Source organism: Otolemur garnettii, unplaced genomic scaffold, assembly GCF_000181295.1.
Source record: "Otolemur garnettii isolate 467f Iridium unplaced genomic scaffold, OtoGar3 scaffold00017, whole genome shotgun sequence".
NCBI lineage: Eukaryota > Metazoa > Chordata > Mammalia > Primates > Galagidae > Otolemur > Otolemur garnettii.
This window is the reverse complement of record NW_003852412.1, coordinates 1,284,436-1,305,634: the sequence shown is the minus strand read 5'-3', so window position 1 is coordinate 1,305,634 and position 21,199 is coordinate 1,284,436. Positions and strand designations below refer to the sequence as shown.

Sequence of the window (21,199 nt, the reverse complement as noted above, 5' to 3'; positions counted from 1 at the left end):
TTAGGGAGCTGGTTTACCAGCATGCCAGTGAAAGCAACTTGCCACAGGCTAATTAATGAGACCCTTAGCACCTGAACAAAGATAGTGGCCTATGGCTTTGGTGGTGGTGGTAGAGCGTGGATTTTGGCAAGTCAATGAGTATTCTTTGTTTAAACATAGCACTTCTAATACCAATCCTAGTAAATTTGGTGTTTTATTATTTCTCTCAAAATTTGAATTTTATCAAGCCTTTATTAGAAAGGATTTCTCCGTAATATGGTTCTGGTTTCACTTCTCTTCATTAAAAGCCAAAAGAAAGGAGATAAAATATATTTCCTGCTTTCTAGTAAGCAGCAATGGTACCACCTGATAAACTGTTTACAGTTACTGGAACAGAGTCAAAGCTGTAGAGAAAGCAGCAGCAGACCGACTCCTTTTTTGTGAATGACAGTGTAAAAGAATGTAACTCCTCTTAACTTCTCTACACCCCTTACAGACAAATTGCTTATACTGATACAACCCTCAGTGGGAACTCACTTCACACCTCCGGTTTCTCTCTTATCACCACCAAGATTAAACAGCATGTTTTGGCCATACTCTGCCTTTATCTAACCTTTTCCATACAGGCCACACTGACACAATAGAGCAGGTTTATATACTTCACACGTCAGATCTTATCAAGAAAGTGGTAGTGACAGTTTGATAAGGACACCATAGCTTATTGAACTTGTTCTAAAAACAACAGCAGCAAACCACTCATCTCCTCACACTTTTTAATGCCCTTGTTCTATGGCATCCCCATTTTTAGTCGTGGCAGATGCATTACTGACTGTGTGGCCTCAGGGGGTGTAGGACTATGTATATATTTTGATATTACATCATTAAAAATTCTAGGGCAGTGCCTGTGGCTCAAAGGAGTAGGGCACCAACCCTATATGCCGGAGGTGGCAGGTTCAAACCCAGCTTTGGACAAAAACTGAAAAAAAAAAAAATTCTAGGAAGATCTGAGTTTACTTCAATTACCTATTTTCTTTCCAGGTAGGATTTCCCACCTCCAACTCAAAATATAGTTAAAAAGAATTTAAAGGATGAATGTGTACATTGTTGCTTAGAGGGGAAAGGAGAGAGAGTATGTTTTGGCTTTTACCTTGCCAACAGCTGCAACCAAAGTGAAAAAATGGCTTATTATAAAATGAGAAAAAAATTGCCAGGAGATGCTTTTTTCTTTGCTCTCTAGAATGTCCAGCATCATCATAGGCAAGGAACAAGAATCATAATAGATTCTCTGTCTTACAATAACCTCCCTAGGGTAGGACACATAAAAGGAAAATAAACTCAATTATAAAATTAGAATAAAACTTAAAAGGCTAATTTTCTAACATGCTTTCTTTTCTATTCTTTTTTTGTAAGCAAGAGGCAAAGTTTATAGGGAAGAGAAAGATAGGTTTACAGAGTAAGAAAGCTTACAAAGCAGGATACATTCGCCATAGATAGCAAATGGCCTCCAGTGCCGGGGCAAGTAGGCAAAGAGGCCTCTAACATGTCTTCATTCTTCGGATTTTGTTTTTTTCCCCAACTTATTTGGCCCAAACTCATTCCTGTGACATTTCCAACTGCTTTACTATGAGCATATTTAATACACAGTTTAACAGATAATTTATCCGTATGTTAAGCTTTTAACAAAATTATTATTGTTATCATTCAGTTAAAGTCATTGTGAATTTTGAAATTCTTCTAGTAAGAGTCCAATATCTGTGGAATTGCCAATTTTTCTGCTCCTGGTGGTTAGACCAGGATGAGGAGAATTCAACCAAACTAACTGATCTGGCGGTACCTGTGGCTCAGAGGAGTAGGGCCGGTCCCATATGCCAAAGGTGGTGGGTTCAAACCCAGCCCCGGCCAAAAGCTGCAAAAAAAAACAAAAAACAAAAAAAAAAACAACAAAAAACCAAACTAACTGATCTGGTTTTTTTTTCTTTTTTTTTTTTGAGACAGGGTCTTCTCCAGCTTTTGCCTAGGCTAGAATGATACGGCATCATTATAGCTCACTGTAATCTCAAACCCCTGGGCTCAAGTTTCATTCTGCCTCAGCCTCCTGAGTGGCTGGAACTACATGATGCCTGGCTAATTTTTTTTCACTTTTTGTAGTGATGGGGTCTTGCTATGTTATTCAGGCTGGTCTTGAATTCCTGACCTCAAGTGATCCTCCCTCCTAGGATTATAGGTATGAGCCATTGCACCTGGCCCCAACTGGAATTTTAATTTTGTCATTCAGTCATCTTTTAAATTTACAAATATTATTCTCTGGCTTATGCCCTGAAGGTCTGTGGTTCCCTCTGTTCTGGAAAAATACTGCATTGGTAAGGTGGGCACATTCCAGGAGAAATGGCAGAGAAACCGTTAGGGTCCTTCCATACAAAGAGAGTCAGTGATAATACATACCAGAATAACTGACAGACACTTTGAGAATTTGGAAAACAAAATTCTGTTTTGTGAATATCTGAAATAAAACCCATATTATAACTTTTGTGGTAAGGAGGAGATAAAGAACACTTCTAAACACTGGCTTATTTCTCGGTGGCTTTGGGTCTGATCACCCTGCATTTGAGTGGGTTAATTTTACAGTATCTTGCTCCTCCTCTTTGAAGCTTTCTTCTTTCTTTTTTTTTTTTTTTTGAGACAGAGCCTCAAGCTGTCCCCCTGGGTAGAGTGCCGTGGCATTACAGCTCACAGCAACCTCCAACTCCTGGGCTCAAGCGAGTCTCCTGCCTCCGCCTCCCAAGTAGCTGGGACCACAGGCGCCCGCCACAACGCCCGGCTATTTTTTGGTTGCAGCCGTCATTGTTGTTTGGCAGGTCCGGGCTGGGGATTCGAACCCACCACCTTAGGTGTACGTGGCTGGCGCCTTAGCCGGTTGAGCTATAGGCGCCGAGCCGAAGCTTTCTTCTTTCTGAAGCAAAATAGAAAGGGTTCTTGTTAGTACTGGGAGTGCTTCTGTCTTCTCACCTCAGGTTCTAGAATAATCATAAAGAAGAAAACATGAAATACTTAAGGCATACCCAAATGTACAGAGAGTGAGAATTGAGGACTCACTATCTAGATAAAAAAAAAAAAAAAAGCATAGGGTGGCGCGTGTGGCTCAAAGGAGTAGGGTGCCGGCCCCATATGCTGGAGGTGGCAGGTTCAAACCCAGCCCCGGACAAAAACTGCAAAAAAAAAAAAAAGCATAACAAATGCAAGTTAAGCCCCCTGTGTATTCCTTCCTCTTCCTCAGAGGTAACCCCATTTTCATACATATTTTTATACTTTTGCTACATATGTATTCATCCATAAATAACACACAATAATGTATTGCATGTCTTAAATTTTTATGTAGGTGGTTTCCTTTTTCACATTGTTTTTAAGATATACTAATACACATGGCTCTGGTTTGATTTTCACCTCTACTAAGTATTCCATGTGCATATCCAACAACTTATTCTTTGGTTGATGCTTCTATGCATGCCTTAGTACTCCTCTGCTTGAGCAATGTAGGAGATTTCTTTAGGGTATAGCCTTAAGATAAGTATTTCTGGATTATTGGCTATAGATATCTTTAACTTTGCTAGATTTCCACCATCAGTGAGGCCCATTGATCTGCTTAACAAGCCCTCAGAAGTCAGTAGTCTGGAAGAGGGGTGGCAGTGGCAAGAATTTCCATTTCTACCATTCTCAAGTACTGTGGCTGATGACATTTTGAGAACTAGTGCTTTAGAGAAAGTCTATTAGATTTTAAGTCTATTATATATTATTATTATTATTACTTTTTGAGGCAGAGTCTCACGATATCATCCTCAGTAGAGTGCTGTGATATCATAGCTCACAGCAACCTCAAACTCTTGAGCTTAAGTGAGTCTCTTGCATCAGCCTCCCAAGTAGCTGGGACTACAGGCGCCCACCACCAGCGCCTGGCTTTTTTTTGGTTGTAGTTGTCATTGTTGTTTGGCAGACCCGGGCTGGGTTCAAACCCTCCAGCTCCGGTGTATGTGGCTGGCACCCTAGCCGCTGAACTACAGGCACTAAGCTGATTATATATTTTTTAGATGATAATTTTGACAGAGAAAGCTGAGGAGACATTATCAGAAAAGATGTGCCTAGTGAGGGTTTATTAGGTGACTGAAATTCACCTGTGGTGCCATTTTAGCATTCAGATTTTAGAGTAAATTGACTAAATGTAGATGAAACTACCTATATTGTAAATAACTGGCATAAATGATTGTTGTAAAGGCTAAATTCTCAATGAATTTTTACAGCCAGTGGGAGCATCTGCATGTGCTCTTGCTGCTGCTGTGCTGGGAGGGGCGGGCGTCAGGCTGGGTGTGCACTGAGGTGGCTAACGTTGCTTTGTGTATTCAAATGTCTTGCCCACATCCATAAAACTCAGCAGCTAGCCTACATGGAGATGTGGACATTCACTTGGGGGGTTCCTCAAAATGCAGGGGTGGCCAACCTGTCGCCAGTAGGCCACATGCTGATTTTTTGAGGACTTCTGTTGTTGATCTACGGTGTTGGATATTATGAAAAGTATGTAGGAATCTTTTTTTTGCTGACAGCTTTTGTTAGTGTTTGTGTATTTACTATGTGGCCCAAGACGACGCTTTTTCTTCCACAGTGCAGTAGAGGAAAAAAAGGTTGGATACCCCAAGAGGCATCAGGCGATTTAGTTATACTGGCTTGGCTATTTTTAGATATTTATGTTTAAAGCATCAATATTTCTACATTTTTATTTACATTTAAAAATTTTTAATTATATTCCAAAGTTAGTGCCAGGAAGCTTTTCCTCAATTGTTCAAAAAAATCTTAAAAAGGAGGGCTACACATATGTAGGGTATTTACAAGGACACATACAGTCTACAAACGGTTAACATGTAAGTAAACTGGAAAGAAAATGATTTTATTTCAGATTTAGCAATATAAAAGGTCAAACAGGAAAAAAAGCATTAACCAAAAGCATTTGGTACTAGTAACCAAAAGCATTTGCTTACATCACTCTACAATTTGCAAAGCAAGATAATTCTTTTTCAAAACCAGACAACAGGTTCAAAAATACTTCTTTTCACACCCCTAAGTGATGCTGTGGGAGCAATGGCTGTTACCAGGCCATTTACTGCAGGCACATTTCCAGCAAGTTCCGGTCATCATTTCTCTCATTTTATCTTCTTTCTTTTTTCTCTCTCATCAGCTTTTTGCTTTCTTCCCTTCTTCTTTTATTCACTGGATTCCGAGGGTCATAGATCTCAAATGTGTCTGAGTCTTGCATGCTTGCATCTTTCACTTTTCTACTTTTATCCTCAAACTGAAGTACATGTGACATCCTAAAGAGGGAGAGAGGTTCGGTGATTTTGGCATTTTCAAAGTAGAAATTCTATACTGCACTATTGCTGGCATAATGAACAGAAGGGTACAGAACACCAAGATGGGTTTTTTGCTTGCTGGTGCTTATACGAGATGGAAAGCAGTAGCTCAGAAAAGTCTTATATTTGAAAAACATGTCTGGAGTTCATTTGCTGGTTTGTATTTCTAGTAGTGAGTCTCTTTGCTTCAGTCTTCATTTGGGGTCCCTCCTCTGACGGGAGGTTAAAGAGTTCTACCTAGAATATTCCCCTCTGCTTTCTTTAAGCAGCTCATTAGCCAGAGTGAGCCAGCTTGCAGAGCAAAAGTCCAGATAATAAGCCAGTCCTATCTGATTTTTGTTGTTTTTAGTGATTAAATGGGTCAAGAGTAGGGAATACATTAAGAAAATTTAAAAGTGATGTTGAAATGGTGTTATGATTCCCTTTTCTAAGGCATTTCTGGGCTAAAAATATACTTTCTCGCACAAAAGGAAACTAAATTTTTGGCATAACTCTATGGACTAATGTCTTCCTCTTACCGTTGATTACAACAAATCTAACCATCTTGCTCTCCTACTTTATCTAAAGCTTACCAGTCTTTTTTTTTTGTGACAGAGCCTCAAGTTTTTTTTGCCCTGGGTAGAGTACTGTGGTGTCACAGCTCACAGCAACCTCCAACTCCTGGGCTCAAGAGATTCTCTTGCCTTAGCCTCCTGAGTATCTGGGACTACAGGCGCCTGCCACAATGCCTGGCTATTTTTTGGTTGTAGTTGTCACTGTTTGGCAGGCCCGGGCAGATTTGAACCTGCCAGCTCTGGTATATGTGGCTGGAGCCTTAGCCACTTGAGCTACAGGAGCAGAGCCATAAAGCTTAATAATAGTCTTAAGATCAACATGTGCTTGGACTTCAAGTGCTCATAAGCTGGCTATTGCTAGGAGCAGGGAAATGCACAGGAATTAGCTGTGCTCCACTATGAGGTGTCAGGCATAAACATGGAAGTCAAAAGACTAGACTTCAGAGCAGTTGCATGAGTTTGGAATGAGGAAAGTTCAGATTTCATACAAAAAAATGAAACTATTAAGTTTTTATACCAGTTATTTAAATAACACTTTATATAGATGTACACAATTCATCCCAGCAGACAGGGCTAAACTGCTTTATAGGATTAATACTTCCTTATACATCTGTTATAACTCTCAGACAAAACCCAAATATGACAATTTCTTTTGCCTTCCATAAGCAGAGATTTGGGGCAATAGGCACTAACGGAAACCCCCTACTCTTTTTTTCCCACTGCAATAGCACAGATGATGAGTCATTTACTTATATGGCAAATTCGAATGGATATACCCAGATTTTGAAGAATCCTAAGAATATTTAGGGAGGGAAATAAAATGTCAAAATCTTTTTTTTTTTTTTGAGACAGAGCCTCAAGCTGTCCCCCTGGGCAGAGCGCCGTGGCACTACAGCTCACAGCAACCTCCAACTCCTGGGCTCAAGCGAGTCTCCTGCCTCCGCCTCCCAAGCAGCTGGGACCACAGGCGCCCGCCACAACTGGCGGCCACCTTTTGGTTGCAGCCATCATCGTTGTTTGGCGGGTCCGGGCTGGGGATTCGAACCCGACACCCCAGGTGTACGTGGCTGGCGCCCTAGCCGGTTGAGCTATAGGCGCCGAGCCAAAATGTCAAAATCTTAATGATACCATCAGTACTAAAGGTATGGGAGCTACTGCTCAGCAGGGCTGACAAGTTGAGGCTTATGTACTATTCCTACCTCCTTCCACCCCACTTGAGAAAGCTTAGGAATGCGGTGTGTACGGGGGATATTATCACATGGGTGATCTAGGATCTACTTTACTAAATGAGGTAAATCACAGTCATTATTTCTATACCGTATGATTAATAACACATTATCTGTGTCAAATTTCTTAACTGATCTCAATATGTGAACATACCTTGTCACATGTGAGAGCTGCTGACCTTTTATACTTCCGTTGCCTTAGTTTAAACACCAGTGCATCATACAATCAATGCAAAGTCTGATTTTTCTGTGCTTTCAATTTCCTTTCTGAATATTTAAGTATTAGCCTCTTAAAGAAAAACAATCTCTAACTCCCAGAAAAAAGCTGATTGTTCTATAGCCACAGTAATTAATATAAGTAAACCACCAGAATCAGGTGGAGAAACAATTAAACCTGATTTATTCAGTTAATGATGACTCACCTAGGTCTAAATGATCAATGACAACTCGCTTCAGTAAATGTACCTCTGACAGCCAACTAACCAGTGACAGCCTCGTCCTTTTGAAAATTGGCCAATCAGCAGCAGACTCCCCGCAGTGAACATGCTTCTGAAAGTAAGCCACTCCACAGAAGTCTGTTTGGCATAATGGCGCTTCTGAGGCTGATGTCAACTTCTAAACATTCCTGACCCCCAAACTCTATATAATATTTGCAACCTGCTTTGCTTAGAGACATTATGCTCAAACACAGAGCTCTTTTTTTCAATCTGAGTAATAAACTAAGCTTTTGTTTCAGTATCAAGAGGTGGTCTTTTTCTTTAACACGTGTTACAATCTATGCTGTAATAGAAAGTGGACTCTTTAGGAATTTTACATATATTAACACGGATTACAAATAAGCTTAGAAGAGTGACAAGATTGTCCTGTTAAAGGTACTTTGTCACACATCAGTTGGAGCCTAGACCCCTATAATGCATTACAGTAAGTGCTTAGCAATTGTGTTTAGAGGCTGGGGGTATGGATACCTAAGCCAACACTAGGAAGAAGTTGGAATCAGATGTCCTTTAAAACAATTTTATTCAGTACTCTAGATTGATATCCAAAAACCTTGTTATCTTAGTTAACTTATTAATATCTTTCTGTATATATTCTTCTCTTTAATAATTATCCCATTCTTTGCTCAAAAATACAGATGAGCTTTTGTAATATCCATGTAATAGTGGGATTGTTCATGTTTCAGAAATCACTTTATGAGAATTTTGTCAATTAAAAACAAAAAAGGCACCTTCTTCCTTTCAATGCCACATAAGAATCTTGTAACTATGAGATTTAGTTAGCTGTGGGATAAGAAATGAAATCTAGACACATGAACAACAGCACAAAGTCCTCGAGAAGAAACAGATTTCCTTATAAATTTGAAAAAACCCAGAAAGCTGTAAATTAAAGGAGCTGTCTTTTTCAACTATTTGTTTCATACACCACTGCATTAAACAAGTCCAACATTTTGATTAATAACAAACCTAAATCCAGAGGAAAGAAGGGGCTATCAGCTTACAAACTACTTCAGCTTTTATATCATAATACTTAGCATGGCTGGTTACTCAGCAATAATAACTTAATCTTTAATAGAAATAAAAGCATAATCAAAGCTTCACCCATTTATCTTTCAACATGCTTTGGTCACTTCATTTTGAAAAGCAAAACAAAACTGTTATTATGATTTTCAGCATAATAAACTCCTGACCTACGTGCCTTCATAAATCACAGACTGCATGAATTGAAAGCAAGCCCGCATTTTATAGTCTCCTATGAGGATACACATGCAGGCTTAGAATACAGACTTAATTCCAGTATTGAGGGTCTGGTAGTTTACAATCTTCTATGTCCCAACAACTCAATACTATCCATTCTGTGGTTAGTCATGGAATTGGCCCAACAAGAGCAGTGAATTTTTTGGGGATCAATTACACATTCATCATTTACATATGAAAAAGTTTAGAGTGTGTTCACTTCAAGGCAAAGACAAAAATTTAGTTCTGATTTAAAAAATTTTACATAGGTTCAGATTCTCAATTAAGAACAATGACTTAAGTGTGTTTTAAGAAATATGGAAGTTTACTATTAATATTTTCACAGAGTTTGTGTTTGATAGATGAGGTTTTTTGGGGGGTACAGGATTGTATAAAATTATTACTATTAATATTTTCACAGAGTTTGTGTTTGATAGGAAAGATTTTATTTTGGGTAGGAGATTACATAAAATTATAAACAAAAGTAAACAACTGATTCCTTAAAAAGGGCCTGGATCCTAACCTCAATAACTTGATATCCAGTTTTTAAAGTTCTTATGCAATTGTAAAATATATTAAGATTTGATAGTAATTTGTATCAAAGGAAAATAGCAAGAGAGGAACGGATTCTCAGACACATATAGAATTCCAATAATAGCAATTCATTTTTGATTACAATGCATATAAAGTATTTATGCCTATATAATGTAAACAGCTATTTTTTTCACTAGGAATTATATAAATCATTCCTGCTCATATTCTAGGCACCCTAATTTAGGAACTTATCACCCAAACTTTTGGTTGCTGGAGGTGTACAACAGTATATCTGTACAATTTCTCTCTCCTCAAATTCTTCCAAAAGTTTTAAAATAACCTTTCTTACATATTGCTTTTTTATCATTCCTTTGATCAGGAGCTGGTTGCCGTCACAGGGGTAGAGAACCTGTGACCTTAAGGCCACATGGGGCCTTCTAGGTCCTTACATGTGGACTTTTGACTGAATCCAATTTTACAAAACAAATCCTTTTACTTTTATTGATACATTTTGTTTGCCAATTACATTTCAATGTTATTTTTAAAATGAACATAATTAAAACACCAAAGAATAGGGTGGTGCCTGTGGCTCAGTGAGTAAGGCGCTGGCCCCATACATCGAGGGTGGAGGGTTCAAACCCGGCCCTGGCCAAACTGCAACAACAAAAAAATAGCCAGGCATTATGGTGGGCACCTATAGTCCCAGCTACTTGGGAGGCTGAGGCAAGAGAATCGCCTGAGCCCAGGAGTTGGAGGTAGCTGTGAGCTGTGTGATGCCACGGCACTCTACTGAGGGTGACATAGTGAGATTCTGTCTCTACAAAAACAAACAAACAAACAAAAAACCCACCAAATAATAAAAAATAAGTTTCAATGAAATAATACTCTCAGGTGTCAGGTCAACCAGCGCAATTAGACCATTAGTAAGCCATAAGAGCTAAATTGACAGCTGCTACACTCATGATTTAGTCTAACTTCCCCCTTGACTGGCGCTGCTAGTACATGAGGCTGGTTGGTGAGAATTTATGGGAGTTGAGAATGCCAGTCTGTTATCAGCTTTTGACAATAGTGCACTATGTTTCTGTTTAAAGGAAGATTTGTGAATAGTTGTACAGCTTGACAGTGTTTTTAAATTCTGTCTAATAGCCCATCATGTCAAAGAAGACCAACAGAACACTGAAGGGAGAAAACAGACTTTCTAATGAGGATTGAGAATTGCAGTATTATCTTGTTTCTGCTAAAGTTAAGATGACTTGCTTGCTTTGTGATACTGCAATATCAACATTAAAGAAATTCAATGCCCATCAGCATTATAACACTGATAAGGACCACAAATATTTAGAATTAGAGGGAGAGGCATGAAAGGTTGTTTTGCAGAATTTAAAAGATGAAAAGCAAATGCAAAGATAATTCTTTTAAGTAGCAATAATACATGGAAATAATGTCACTGAAGTAACTGATAAAGTACCTTATTTACTAGGGAAAAAAAGGGAAGCCATTTAGTGGTGTAGACATTGTGGAAAAATGCATTGTTGAAGTTGTAGGATATTTTAGGCCCTGATTACGTTTCAAAGTATAAACAACTGCTTCTCTCAAGGAGAACCATAACTGATTGGCAGTACAAATTAGCCTTCAACTTAATAGAACAATTCCATGCAATACTTCAAAAGGAAAATGTATATTACTCAAACACTGTGGATGAATCAACTGACATTGCTGACTCAGGGCAGGGTTTATACTTAATTTGGGTCATAAAAAAAGAATTTCTTTTCTTCTTTTTTTTTTTTTGAGACAGAGTCTTACTATGTTGCCTTTTGTAGAGTGCTGTGGTGTCACAGCTGACAGCAACCTCAAACTCTTGGGCTTAAGCGATTTGCTTGCCTTAGCCTTCCAAGTAGCTGGGACTACAGGCGCCCACCACAATGCCTGGCTATTTTTTGTTGCAGTTGTTGTTGTTTAGTTGACCCAGGCCGGGTTTGAACCTGCCAACTTTGGTGTATGTGGCTGGCGCCGTAACCACTGTGCTACAGGTGCCAAGCCATAAAAAAAGAATTTCTTTGCTAAAAAGAATCATTTGCTTTGGGTACTCTTGAAAGCAGAATGGGAAATAGGTATCTTCAAGAACTTTCAAGATAAATTTTGTGAAGTTGGACTGAATTTGGTTAATATAATGAGCGTATGTACAGAAGGTGCATCTTCTGTGACAGGAAAACATGAAGGGTTTATTGCACAGATTTAAAAAAGTATTAGCAGATCCAGACGCTGTCATTTTTTTTCATTGTATTTTATATCAGCAAACTCTCTCTGCTAAAGCTACTATTTTAAGTGACACTTTGCAACAAGTTATAAACACTGTTAACTGTACCTGTGCAAATGCAACAGGGCATCATCAGTTTTATAACATACTGAAGTTGAATGAAGAAGTATTCAGTGTGGATTTGTCTATCATTCTGAAGTACATTAGTGAATTTATTAAAGACTCCCCAAAGCAATCACAGCAACAGCAACAACAAATGAGACCTGTTGAAACTAAAAAGTTTCTGCACAGCTGAGGACACAATCAACAGAGCAAATAGCCAACTTACAGAATGGGAGAAAATATCTGTATTCTATACATCAGATAAAGGGCTGATAACCAGAAGCAAAGCAAATCAGCAGGAAAGGATCAAACAACCCCAGTAAGAAGCAGGCAAAAGACACGAACAGAAACTTTTCAAATGAAGATAGACTGATGGTCAAGACGCGCATGAAAACATGCTCAATGTCTCTAATCAGGGAAACTCAAACTAAGACCACATTGAGCTGTACCCTAAATCCAGTGAGAATAGTATACATATATATATTTTTTCAATTTTTACAAAATTGTGCATATTAAAAAGTCCCAAAGCAACAGATGCTGGCAAGGATGTGGACAGAAAGGAACACTCCTACCTTGTTTGGTGGGACTGTAAACTAGCACAGCCTCTATGGAAAGTAGTATGGAGGTACTGCAACGAACTAAAAGTAGACTTATCATTTGGTCCAACAATCCCACTACTAGGTATTTACCCAAAGGAAAAAAATACATTTTATCATAAAGATACTTTCACTTGAATGTTTTCTAGCAGCACTATTCACAGTCTTAAAGATGTGGAAACAACCCAAGTGCCTACCAATAGGCATTAATAGATGAGTGGATTAATAAGATGTGGTATATGCATGCCTTGGAATTATACTTAGCCATAAAAAAAATGGTGACCTAGTATTTTTTATAACAACCTGGTTGAAATTTGAGACCATTTTCCTAAGTGAAGTATCCCAAGAATGGAAAAACAAACACCACATGTACTTAATACTAAATTGGAACTAGATGATCAACACTTACGTACAAATATGCAAGCAAAACTCAATGGAATTCAACTAGGTGGTGGGGAGATGGGTAAACTCACATCTTATGGGTATATTGTACACTTTCTGGGTGATGGGTGCACATACAACTTTGACTTAAAAAATATGGAAGCAAACTATGTAACCAAAACGTGTACCTTCATAATATTGTGAAATAAAAAAATAAAGTAGATTAGCTATTACGGAACAGATGTTAGCTAAAACTTTATCTCTGCAAGAACATTTACATTTTATGAAGAACAGGATTCAGCAATATGAATTACTGAAGAAAGATTTCTATAGGAATGCAGCATTTGTGTGTGATACCACGTCAAATCAAAAAGACCTGAATATTTCCTTGCAAGGTAAATCTATGTCTACATATGCTATGTGGCAAAAATCCAAATATTTAGAAAAAAGCTATTTTTCCAAAACATTTCTTCAAAAGGAAATTTTTGATGACTACTTTCCCAAATTAGAGAAAGTCACTGCTGAGCAGGATGATATATGTGAATTGTGTGAAGAATACGCAGCTGTTATAGACCTATTAATTGGAGAATACAATGAAAGGGTCACTGACTTTGAGAATCACGACATCAGACTCAAACAGCATATCAGCCTCACCTAGATGATCTCACCAAGGCACCTAAAGAACTACAAATGGAACTTATTGAGCTCTTAATAGATGACATTTTAAAGTCATCATCTGATGCTAGGAAAGATCCAACTGAAACATGGAAAATGCAGAATACCCATGCTTTTGGCAACACGCCCAAACAATGCTTTCTTGGTCTTCAACTACTAACTGATGTGAATCTCCATTCTCCTACTTAACCCAAATCAAGATGCCCTTAAGGTCACAAATGACTGATATCCATTTAGAGGATCAACTGACTTCCACGCTGCAACCACATGTTCAAATGTGTTCCATAAAAATAGCAGACACAACAAAGTTCTTAAAAGGTTAACTTAAAAACTAACAAATAGTTTTCATTTTTGAAAATAATTAAGTACGTAGCAGTTACATTTTTACAAAATAATGTACATTTAAGTATGTCTAGTTGACGTTTCTTGAATGTACTCTTATTTGATTATAGCTAAATTAATGCAGCCTTCTGACATCAAAAGCCTTCCTACCCCAGGCTCTCATATTAAACTGAAATAAATACCTCATTCTGACTCTTAAGACCTTTTAACAACCAGTTGCTTCCCATCTCACCAACCTTATTTCATCTCTTTCACCAACTCTCACCATTTTGTAATTGTCAGTTTACTTAATTGTGAGCAGACTGTTAGTTGTCTGAGACAGTTTGAATATACTCCTGTTCACGGTCGTATTCCTAGTGCCGAGCATGGTGATTTGTGTTGGGAATGAATCCTTCAGGCCCTTTGTACTGCCCAGGGCTGCTGGCTGGTACTGGAAGGTTTGCTAAACTATTGCCTGACCTCCTTTTGTAGGCAGGGAAGTCTTTTCTTTTGATGATAAACCCCCTAAAACATCTATCTACCAGACTAGGCAGAAAGCCTCACACACAGCCCAAGTCCACCTTCGCACGACCTCTTGTAACCCACACATACTGATAGTAGTTTTTCCACTGCACTCACACCAGTGATTGCTAATTTTATTTCTCAATAAACTGCAGTGGGAGCATGCCTTATGGTCTTTTCCTTCTCCTATAGCACCTAATGTAGAACTGGAAAGAGAGGATTTTTTAAAAAAGCAATATTTCTTAAAGCTACATCAAATGCAAGCTGCATGTTACAGTCACTCAGGTAGCTTTGAAAACTATCAGTGTGAGGCATCCACCTCTAGGGATGTTTATTTAATTAACCCTGGATGGGATCTCAGCATTGGTAATTAAAAAAAAAAAATTCCTGGTTATTTTTAAATGCAGTAAAGAGCATAGAATTAAAGTTTAAGAATCTTTATACTTTCTGATTGATTTCATCAGCTATTGTTACTGCCCCTGCAGACATGGAGCCTGATGATAAACTACTCACATACTTGAAAAAATCCTAAGTGGCCTGTGAATCAATTATTTGAACTGAATACTCTGAAGTGCAGTATTCATTCAAAAACATCTAAAGGCTTTTTATGCATGAGGTCAATGCTAGACACTGGTGACACAAAACCAAATATGAGCCAGAGGTGAATAGTCTGTTAGGGAGAGCACCAGCACACACCATGGTGTGGCAAATGCACCTTTTGTAATTGCCTACAAAGTGTGAGACAACAATAAGAACACCCACCAACACAGCATTTTGCAAAAAGCTTTCCCAGTTGTCTGGTTGCATCCTCCCAATAACTACGAAGTCTGACAATTAAGTTTGCAAACTCATTCTAGAAAAACTGGTTCATCCTCATTGCCAAATATCACTAGTCACCCACTGACCAAGATGAGTACTTCAAAGGCGACCTCAGTGATACTCAGCAATGAGGTGTGTGGCGCTTTTTCTAGGAGAAGCTTGTGAACTTCATTATGCAACCCTGTAGATGGAAGAGACAAAAAAGAGATTATTGTCATCCCTGTTTCACAGGCAGTCTCTAATACTGAAGGCTGAGAAACTTGTAGCTAATAAATTGTTGACTAGTTGCTTTCTTGAATGTTTTCCCTGTAAAAAACTCATCCTGTGAAGATGGATTTAAATTGAGGAATAAATTTCAAGTTATTTCAAGGATAGATCTAGTAAGGAAGATAAAAAATCAGATTGGAGTATAAAATTTAATACATGCAACCAATAGATGGACATAATGATTATTTGCATGGCTACCAGGATGGCCTTGAAATCAATTCTAAAAGAGAAGTTCCTTAATTTCCACTATCTATTTTTATCCCTTTATTGTCTTTAATCATCACTCCCTGAAGTCTCAGTCCTAGTGTCTTTTTGTTTTTCCTAAGATGGGGATGCTAGGTAGAGACACCCATTCAGCCCATTAAGCTAGCAGTCTAAGAGGGCTACGAGCCCAGGGCCCATGGCCTGCCCCTGCAAAGGTGGACATCTGACAATTTCCTCTCAGGCATCAAATTGCTAATGACTGCCTTGTAGTCAATGATGATATCCAGGTCTTTTCTGCTATATGTAGTTTTCAAAAATGCAAATCTAGCCATGAAAACTCTCCTGTTTCAAATCTGTTGATGGCTCTCTGTTGTCTACACAGGGCAACCCAAATTACTTATTTGGCCTGTATGATCCAGCCTTTGCTCCCCTCTCTAAGCTCCCACATGATTTCTGCATCACATCTTCTGCTTCAGACATCCCAATCATTTGCAGTTTCCTGAGTGAATGCTGGACTATCCTGCCCCCTTGCTGCCTCTCTGCATACCATACAGTTTTCTTTTCCCTTCAATTAGCTAAGGTATCATCCCCTCTTAGCAATGGTCCTGATGCCTCTTTCTACTCCAGGGTTAAGGGCCTGTTCTGTCTTTCAAAGAATCCTGACTATCTTTCTAGTCTAGTTTTCCTCATACTACAGCATAACTGCTGTTTCTCTCACTAGGTCACAGGTACTTTTGAGGGGGGTACCTCTTGTACGTTGCCTAGGCTGGAGTGCAGTGTCTGTTTACAGACGTGATCATAGAGCACTATAGCTTCCTGGTTTCATGTGATCCTCCTGCTTCAGCCTTCCAAGTAGCTGGGACTATAGGTGTGCAACACTGTGCCTGGCTCTATTTTATTGGCCTTTGCACCAGTAACACTGGTATTATAATGCTTTGGAGGAAGAATGGCCTCAATAAATGTTTGTTGAGTAAATAAAAGTTTCTAGGCAGCCAGTTACTTCTAAAACCTGTGGCTAGAATCTTGGTTTTGTTTACCTTGCTCCTTGATAGTAGTAATACATAATTCTAATTTATTAGCAATTATATTTATAAATCCTTGGTTTTTTCAATTAAGTCATTTACCTTTCAAACTCCATGATTCTAGAGAAAAGGCTAGTACGTACTCAAAAAGGTGAAACAAGAGCGTTTCTACTATGACTAACTTGATGGTATGAAAATCCAACATTTTTCTTAAATGGGTCAATTAAACTGCTTAAAGACTGAATTTGGCTTGTGTATGATTAGGCTTTGAGATGGGGAAAACCATATATTGTCCTCAAACTGCCTTCCCCACAGGAGTTTAAAGACATTGCTATAATTTGTGAAACTTTGTCATATGCTTAAGTTGTCTGCACTGCGTTAGTGTAATATACTGACGGCGTCTCATTTCTCTGTTAAGTTAGAATTCTTAAGAAACCCAACTATAAATACCCACTGGATATTATGTAAGGTTGCCATTCTGTGGGACTATGAATCACAAACTTCAATGATATGGTTTAAGTTTTTTTTTGCTTCGTGGGGGATGGGAAGGCTTGAAAGATTGGTATTTGAAAAGTAAATGCAGGCTTTTTTTGTTTTCAAAGGAAAATTTTGGGAAGACAAAACAATTTTCAAGTTTTGCCCACACTTGATTCTTTGAAAGGACTACACCCTGCTCTGTATCACAGACAGGCCGCAGCAAACTCTGCGCATGTCACTCCTCCGGAATGTCCTTCTACCCCCTGCCCACTGGTTTATACTCCTGGTCCTTTCAAAGCCTAGTTTAATTCCACTTCCTCCTAAAAATCTTCTCTGACTGCCCTCGGCCTGAGAAGCTCTCTTGCCTTTGAATTTCTGTAACATTTTCAATAGAAACCTTTGTGGACTGAACTCAGAAGATCTGAGTTTGAGTTACACTTTGGTCATTAGCTGTGATTGTGGGAAAGTTGCATTGTTTCTCAGGTGTCTGCTTCCTCATCTGTGAAGAGAAGATGCAAAGTACACTTTATTTACCTCATGCTGTCAGCGTGAGGATCAAACATGTGACTTCAAAGGGCTTTGCAAATGGCAAAGTGTGGACCAAACATTTATTATCATTTTAACTTACTCTGTACTTTGTGTATATCTTAGCTCAGGCTGCCATAACAAAATACCATGGACTGAGTGACATCAGACAGAATTTCAAGGTCAGGGTGCCAGCAGTGTCTGTGTCTGCTGGGGTCTCTCTCCTTGGGGTGAAGTGGGCTGCCTTCTCACTGTGTCCTCACCTGCTCTTTTTTCCCTGCATGCTGGTGGAGAGAGAGGAAGCTCTGTTCTTTTCCTTTTCTTATACTGACACTAATCCCATCAAGATTTTATCTAAACTAATTACCTTCCAAAGGCCCCACCTTCAAATAGCATCCTATTTAGCATTAGAACTTTAACATGAATTTTTTGGGAGCAGGGGACAGTTCAGTCCATGATAGTGCATGTATTTGTTGCATATATGCTGTACTTATATAAGTATTTATCATTTTTATAGTACTCTATTATACTGCATAACCCTTTTAGTGTATATCACCATACATACTTAACTTACTTAATTTCAACTAACCTTGTAGATTTATATGTATATTTCTAAATGTGTCTTTCCAATACTAGACCATAAGCCATTCAGAGGTAAAAACTGAGAATTACAGAAATGTTATTTTGTTTTATAACTTTCATAATATGAGTAATACACATTCACTCTTTCACTGTTCTTCAGTGGCCAGGTGTGGTGGCTCATGCTTGTAATCCTGCCAAAATGGGTAGACTGCTTGAGCTCAGGAGTTCGAGACCAGCCTGAGCAAGAGCAAGACGCCATCTCTAAAAATACTAGCTGAGTGTTGTGGCAGGGCCTATAGTTCCAGATACTTGGGAAGCTGAGGCAAGAGGATCACTTGAGGATCTCAAACTAAGAGTTTGAGATTGCTGTGAACTATGATGCCACAGCACTCAACTGAGGTCAATAGAGTGAGATTCTGTTTCTTTCTCACACACACATATATATACACAAAAATTAAGTATTCTAGAAACATAGTATACCTATTTATTCCTATAATAAGTTGCAGTTTTTTGAATTTACATCAACATTCTGATAACTCCTTATAAAGTTTATTTCTAGATAATTTATATTTGGTGAGTCAGAGTCTTTCAAAATATGGCATTATGTTTTCTTTTTTTTTTTTTTTTTTTTGAGACAGAGCCTCAAGCTGTCCCCCTGGGTAGAGTGCCGTGGCATTACAGCTCACAGCAACCTCCAACTCCTGGGCTCAAGCGAGTCTCCTGCCTCCGCCTCCTGAGTAGCTGGGACCACAGGCGCCCGCCACAACACCCGGCCATTTTTTGGTTGCAGCCATCATTGTTGTTTGGCGGGTCCGGGCTGGGGATTCGAACCCGCCACCTTAGGTGTACGTGGCTGGCGCCTTAGCCGGTTGAGCTAGGCATTATGTTTTCTAAATGGTTATTTCATGGCATTGATTTTTGAGCACTTATATCTAGCCCTAATACTGAACGAACAGAAATTTTGGTAAATAGCCTTGGGTTCCTTAGATATGAAAAACTTTTCTCCCCCCTCTCTTCTACTTTATAGATAAGCAATTGAAGGCAAGTCATTGAAGGTGATAGAGTTAGTTATCAAGCTAAAGTCAGATTCCTAGCTCCTAGTTTAAAACATGTGGAAGTCTAAACATGATTGATACTTTTGCAGGTACTATACTGCTATTAAAAAATAAAGACCAAAATAGTTTCTAGACAATTTTGTAACTATGCTAACAAATATTTGACACTTATTACAATTTTAAGAAAGCATAACTAACACAAAATTCATAAACTTTTAGATTTACTTCGAGTGAATTCAAACAAGCCATGTAAAGAATGAAGCCTATGTGACATGTGGGATACAATAAAGCAACCAAATATTTAATTCCTGGAGTTCCAGAAGGAGAAGAGATGAGCAAAAGCATAGAAAACATATTCAACAAAGTAATGGTTTAAAAGTTTCCATGTCTTGCAAGACATATGGACATACTGATATAGGAAGTTCAAAGATCCCCACATATATTTAACCCCTAAAAGTTTTCTCCCAGGTACATTTTAATCAAACTGTCAAAAGTCAAAGACAAAAGAGAGAATTCTAAAAACATCAAGGGAAAAGCATGAAGTCACATATAAGGAAATACTATCAGACAAACTATTTCTTGGCAGAAACCTTATATGCCAGGAGAATGTGGGATGATTACATTCAAAGTGCTGAAAGAAAAAAAAAATCTGTCAGCCAAGAATACTATATTAAGCAAATTTATCTTTTCAAAAATGAAGGAGAAATATAAAATCTTTTTCAGACAAGCAAAAACTGAAGGTATTCATCACCACTAGACTGGCACTACAAGAAATGCTGAAGGGAGTTCTAAACCTGGAAGTGAAACAATGCTATCTTCAATCCTAAAACATTCGAAAATATAAAACTCACAAAGGAGTAGATATACAAATGAGAAACAGAAGAGTCAAACAATATCACTGAAGAAAACCACCAAATAGCAATGATAAACAATACGAGAGGAAGAAAGGAAAAAGGAATATAAAAACTAATCAGAAAATGATTAATAAAGTGACAGAAGTAAGTCCTCATCGTCAATAATAACCTTGAATTTAAGTGAATAAATACCCTACTTAAAAGACATAGACTATCTGTATGGATTTAGAAATGATCCCATTATATGATGCCTACAAGAAACTCACCTCACCTGTAAAGACACCTAGAGACTAAAAGTTAGGGGGTGAAAAAAGACAGTCCTCACAAACCAAAAGTGAGCAAGAGTAGCTATGTTTATATCAGATAAAACAGAATTTAAGTCAAAAACAATAAAAGAAAGTCATTATTTAATGACAAATTGATCAATTTAGCAAAAGGATATAACAATATATATGTATGTAATTGGATATACAAAGCAAATAATACTAGAGTCAAAGGGAGCGATAGACACTGATACAGTAATAGTCAATGACCTTAACACTCCACTCTGAGCACTGACAGATCATCTAGACAGAAAATGCATAGGAAATCATTGGATTTAAGCTACATTTTATTTTTTTTTTGTTTTTTTTTTTTGACAACACTTCATCTCTTTTATTACAAATCAAAGATTCTTTAAATCCATTTACAACTGCTAAGTCCCACCTTTTCAGATCAAACCATTCCACGTATTAGTTTATGACTTAAAGTGTAAAACCAAACTATAACCCAACCAGGGTGGCAAGACTATGACACAAGGAATCTTGGGGTTGGCTGTCTGGGTCATGGTCTCACAAACTTGGTTCAGAATAAACCTCTTTGAACTATTTTACAGAGTTCAGATTCTCTTCTGCTGACACTGAAGTTTGGAGGTAGGTAGGTAGATACAGGTCCAACGTGACCCACCTCTCGGCCTGCATCCTTCTCCACCAGTGAGGACCAGAAGGCAGGACAGGGTTCCTTTCTGGCAGTCTCAGGCAGCCTTGCACACATGGACCACCTGGCCCCCACTCCCTAGAGGGGTTGGAGGTGCTAGCTCCCTCATTTGGGGATGACCAGGTCTAAACCTGGCCTAATATCACCCC

General features: G+C 38.4%; 1 protein-coding gene across 1 annotated transcript in view; it reads right to left on the bottom strand.

Annotated features, from left to right (window-relative positions):
• Positions 1 to 4,879: 4,879 nt before the first annotated feature.
• CWC27 (CWC27 spliceosome associated protein homolog) overlaps positions 4,880 to 21,199 on the bottom strand; it is a 238,280-nt gene continuing 221,960 nt past the window's right edge. The window contains exon 14 of the mRNA XM_003785866.2: positions 4,880 to 5,333. Coding sequence (XP_003785914.1) covers positions 5,171 to 5,333 — 163 coding nt within the window. The 3' untranslated portion in view covers positions 4,880 to 5,170. The remainder of the gene's footprint in view (positions 5,334 to 21,199) is intronic.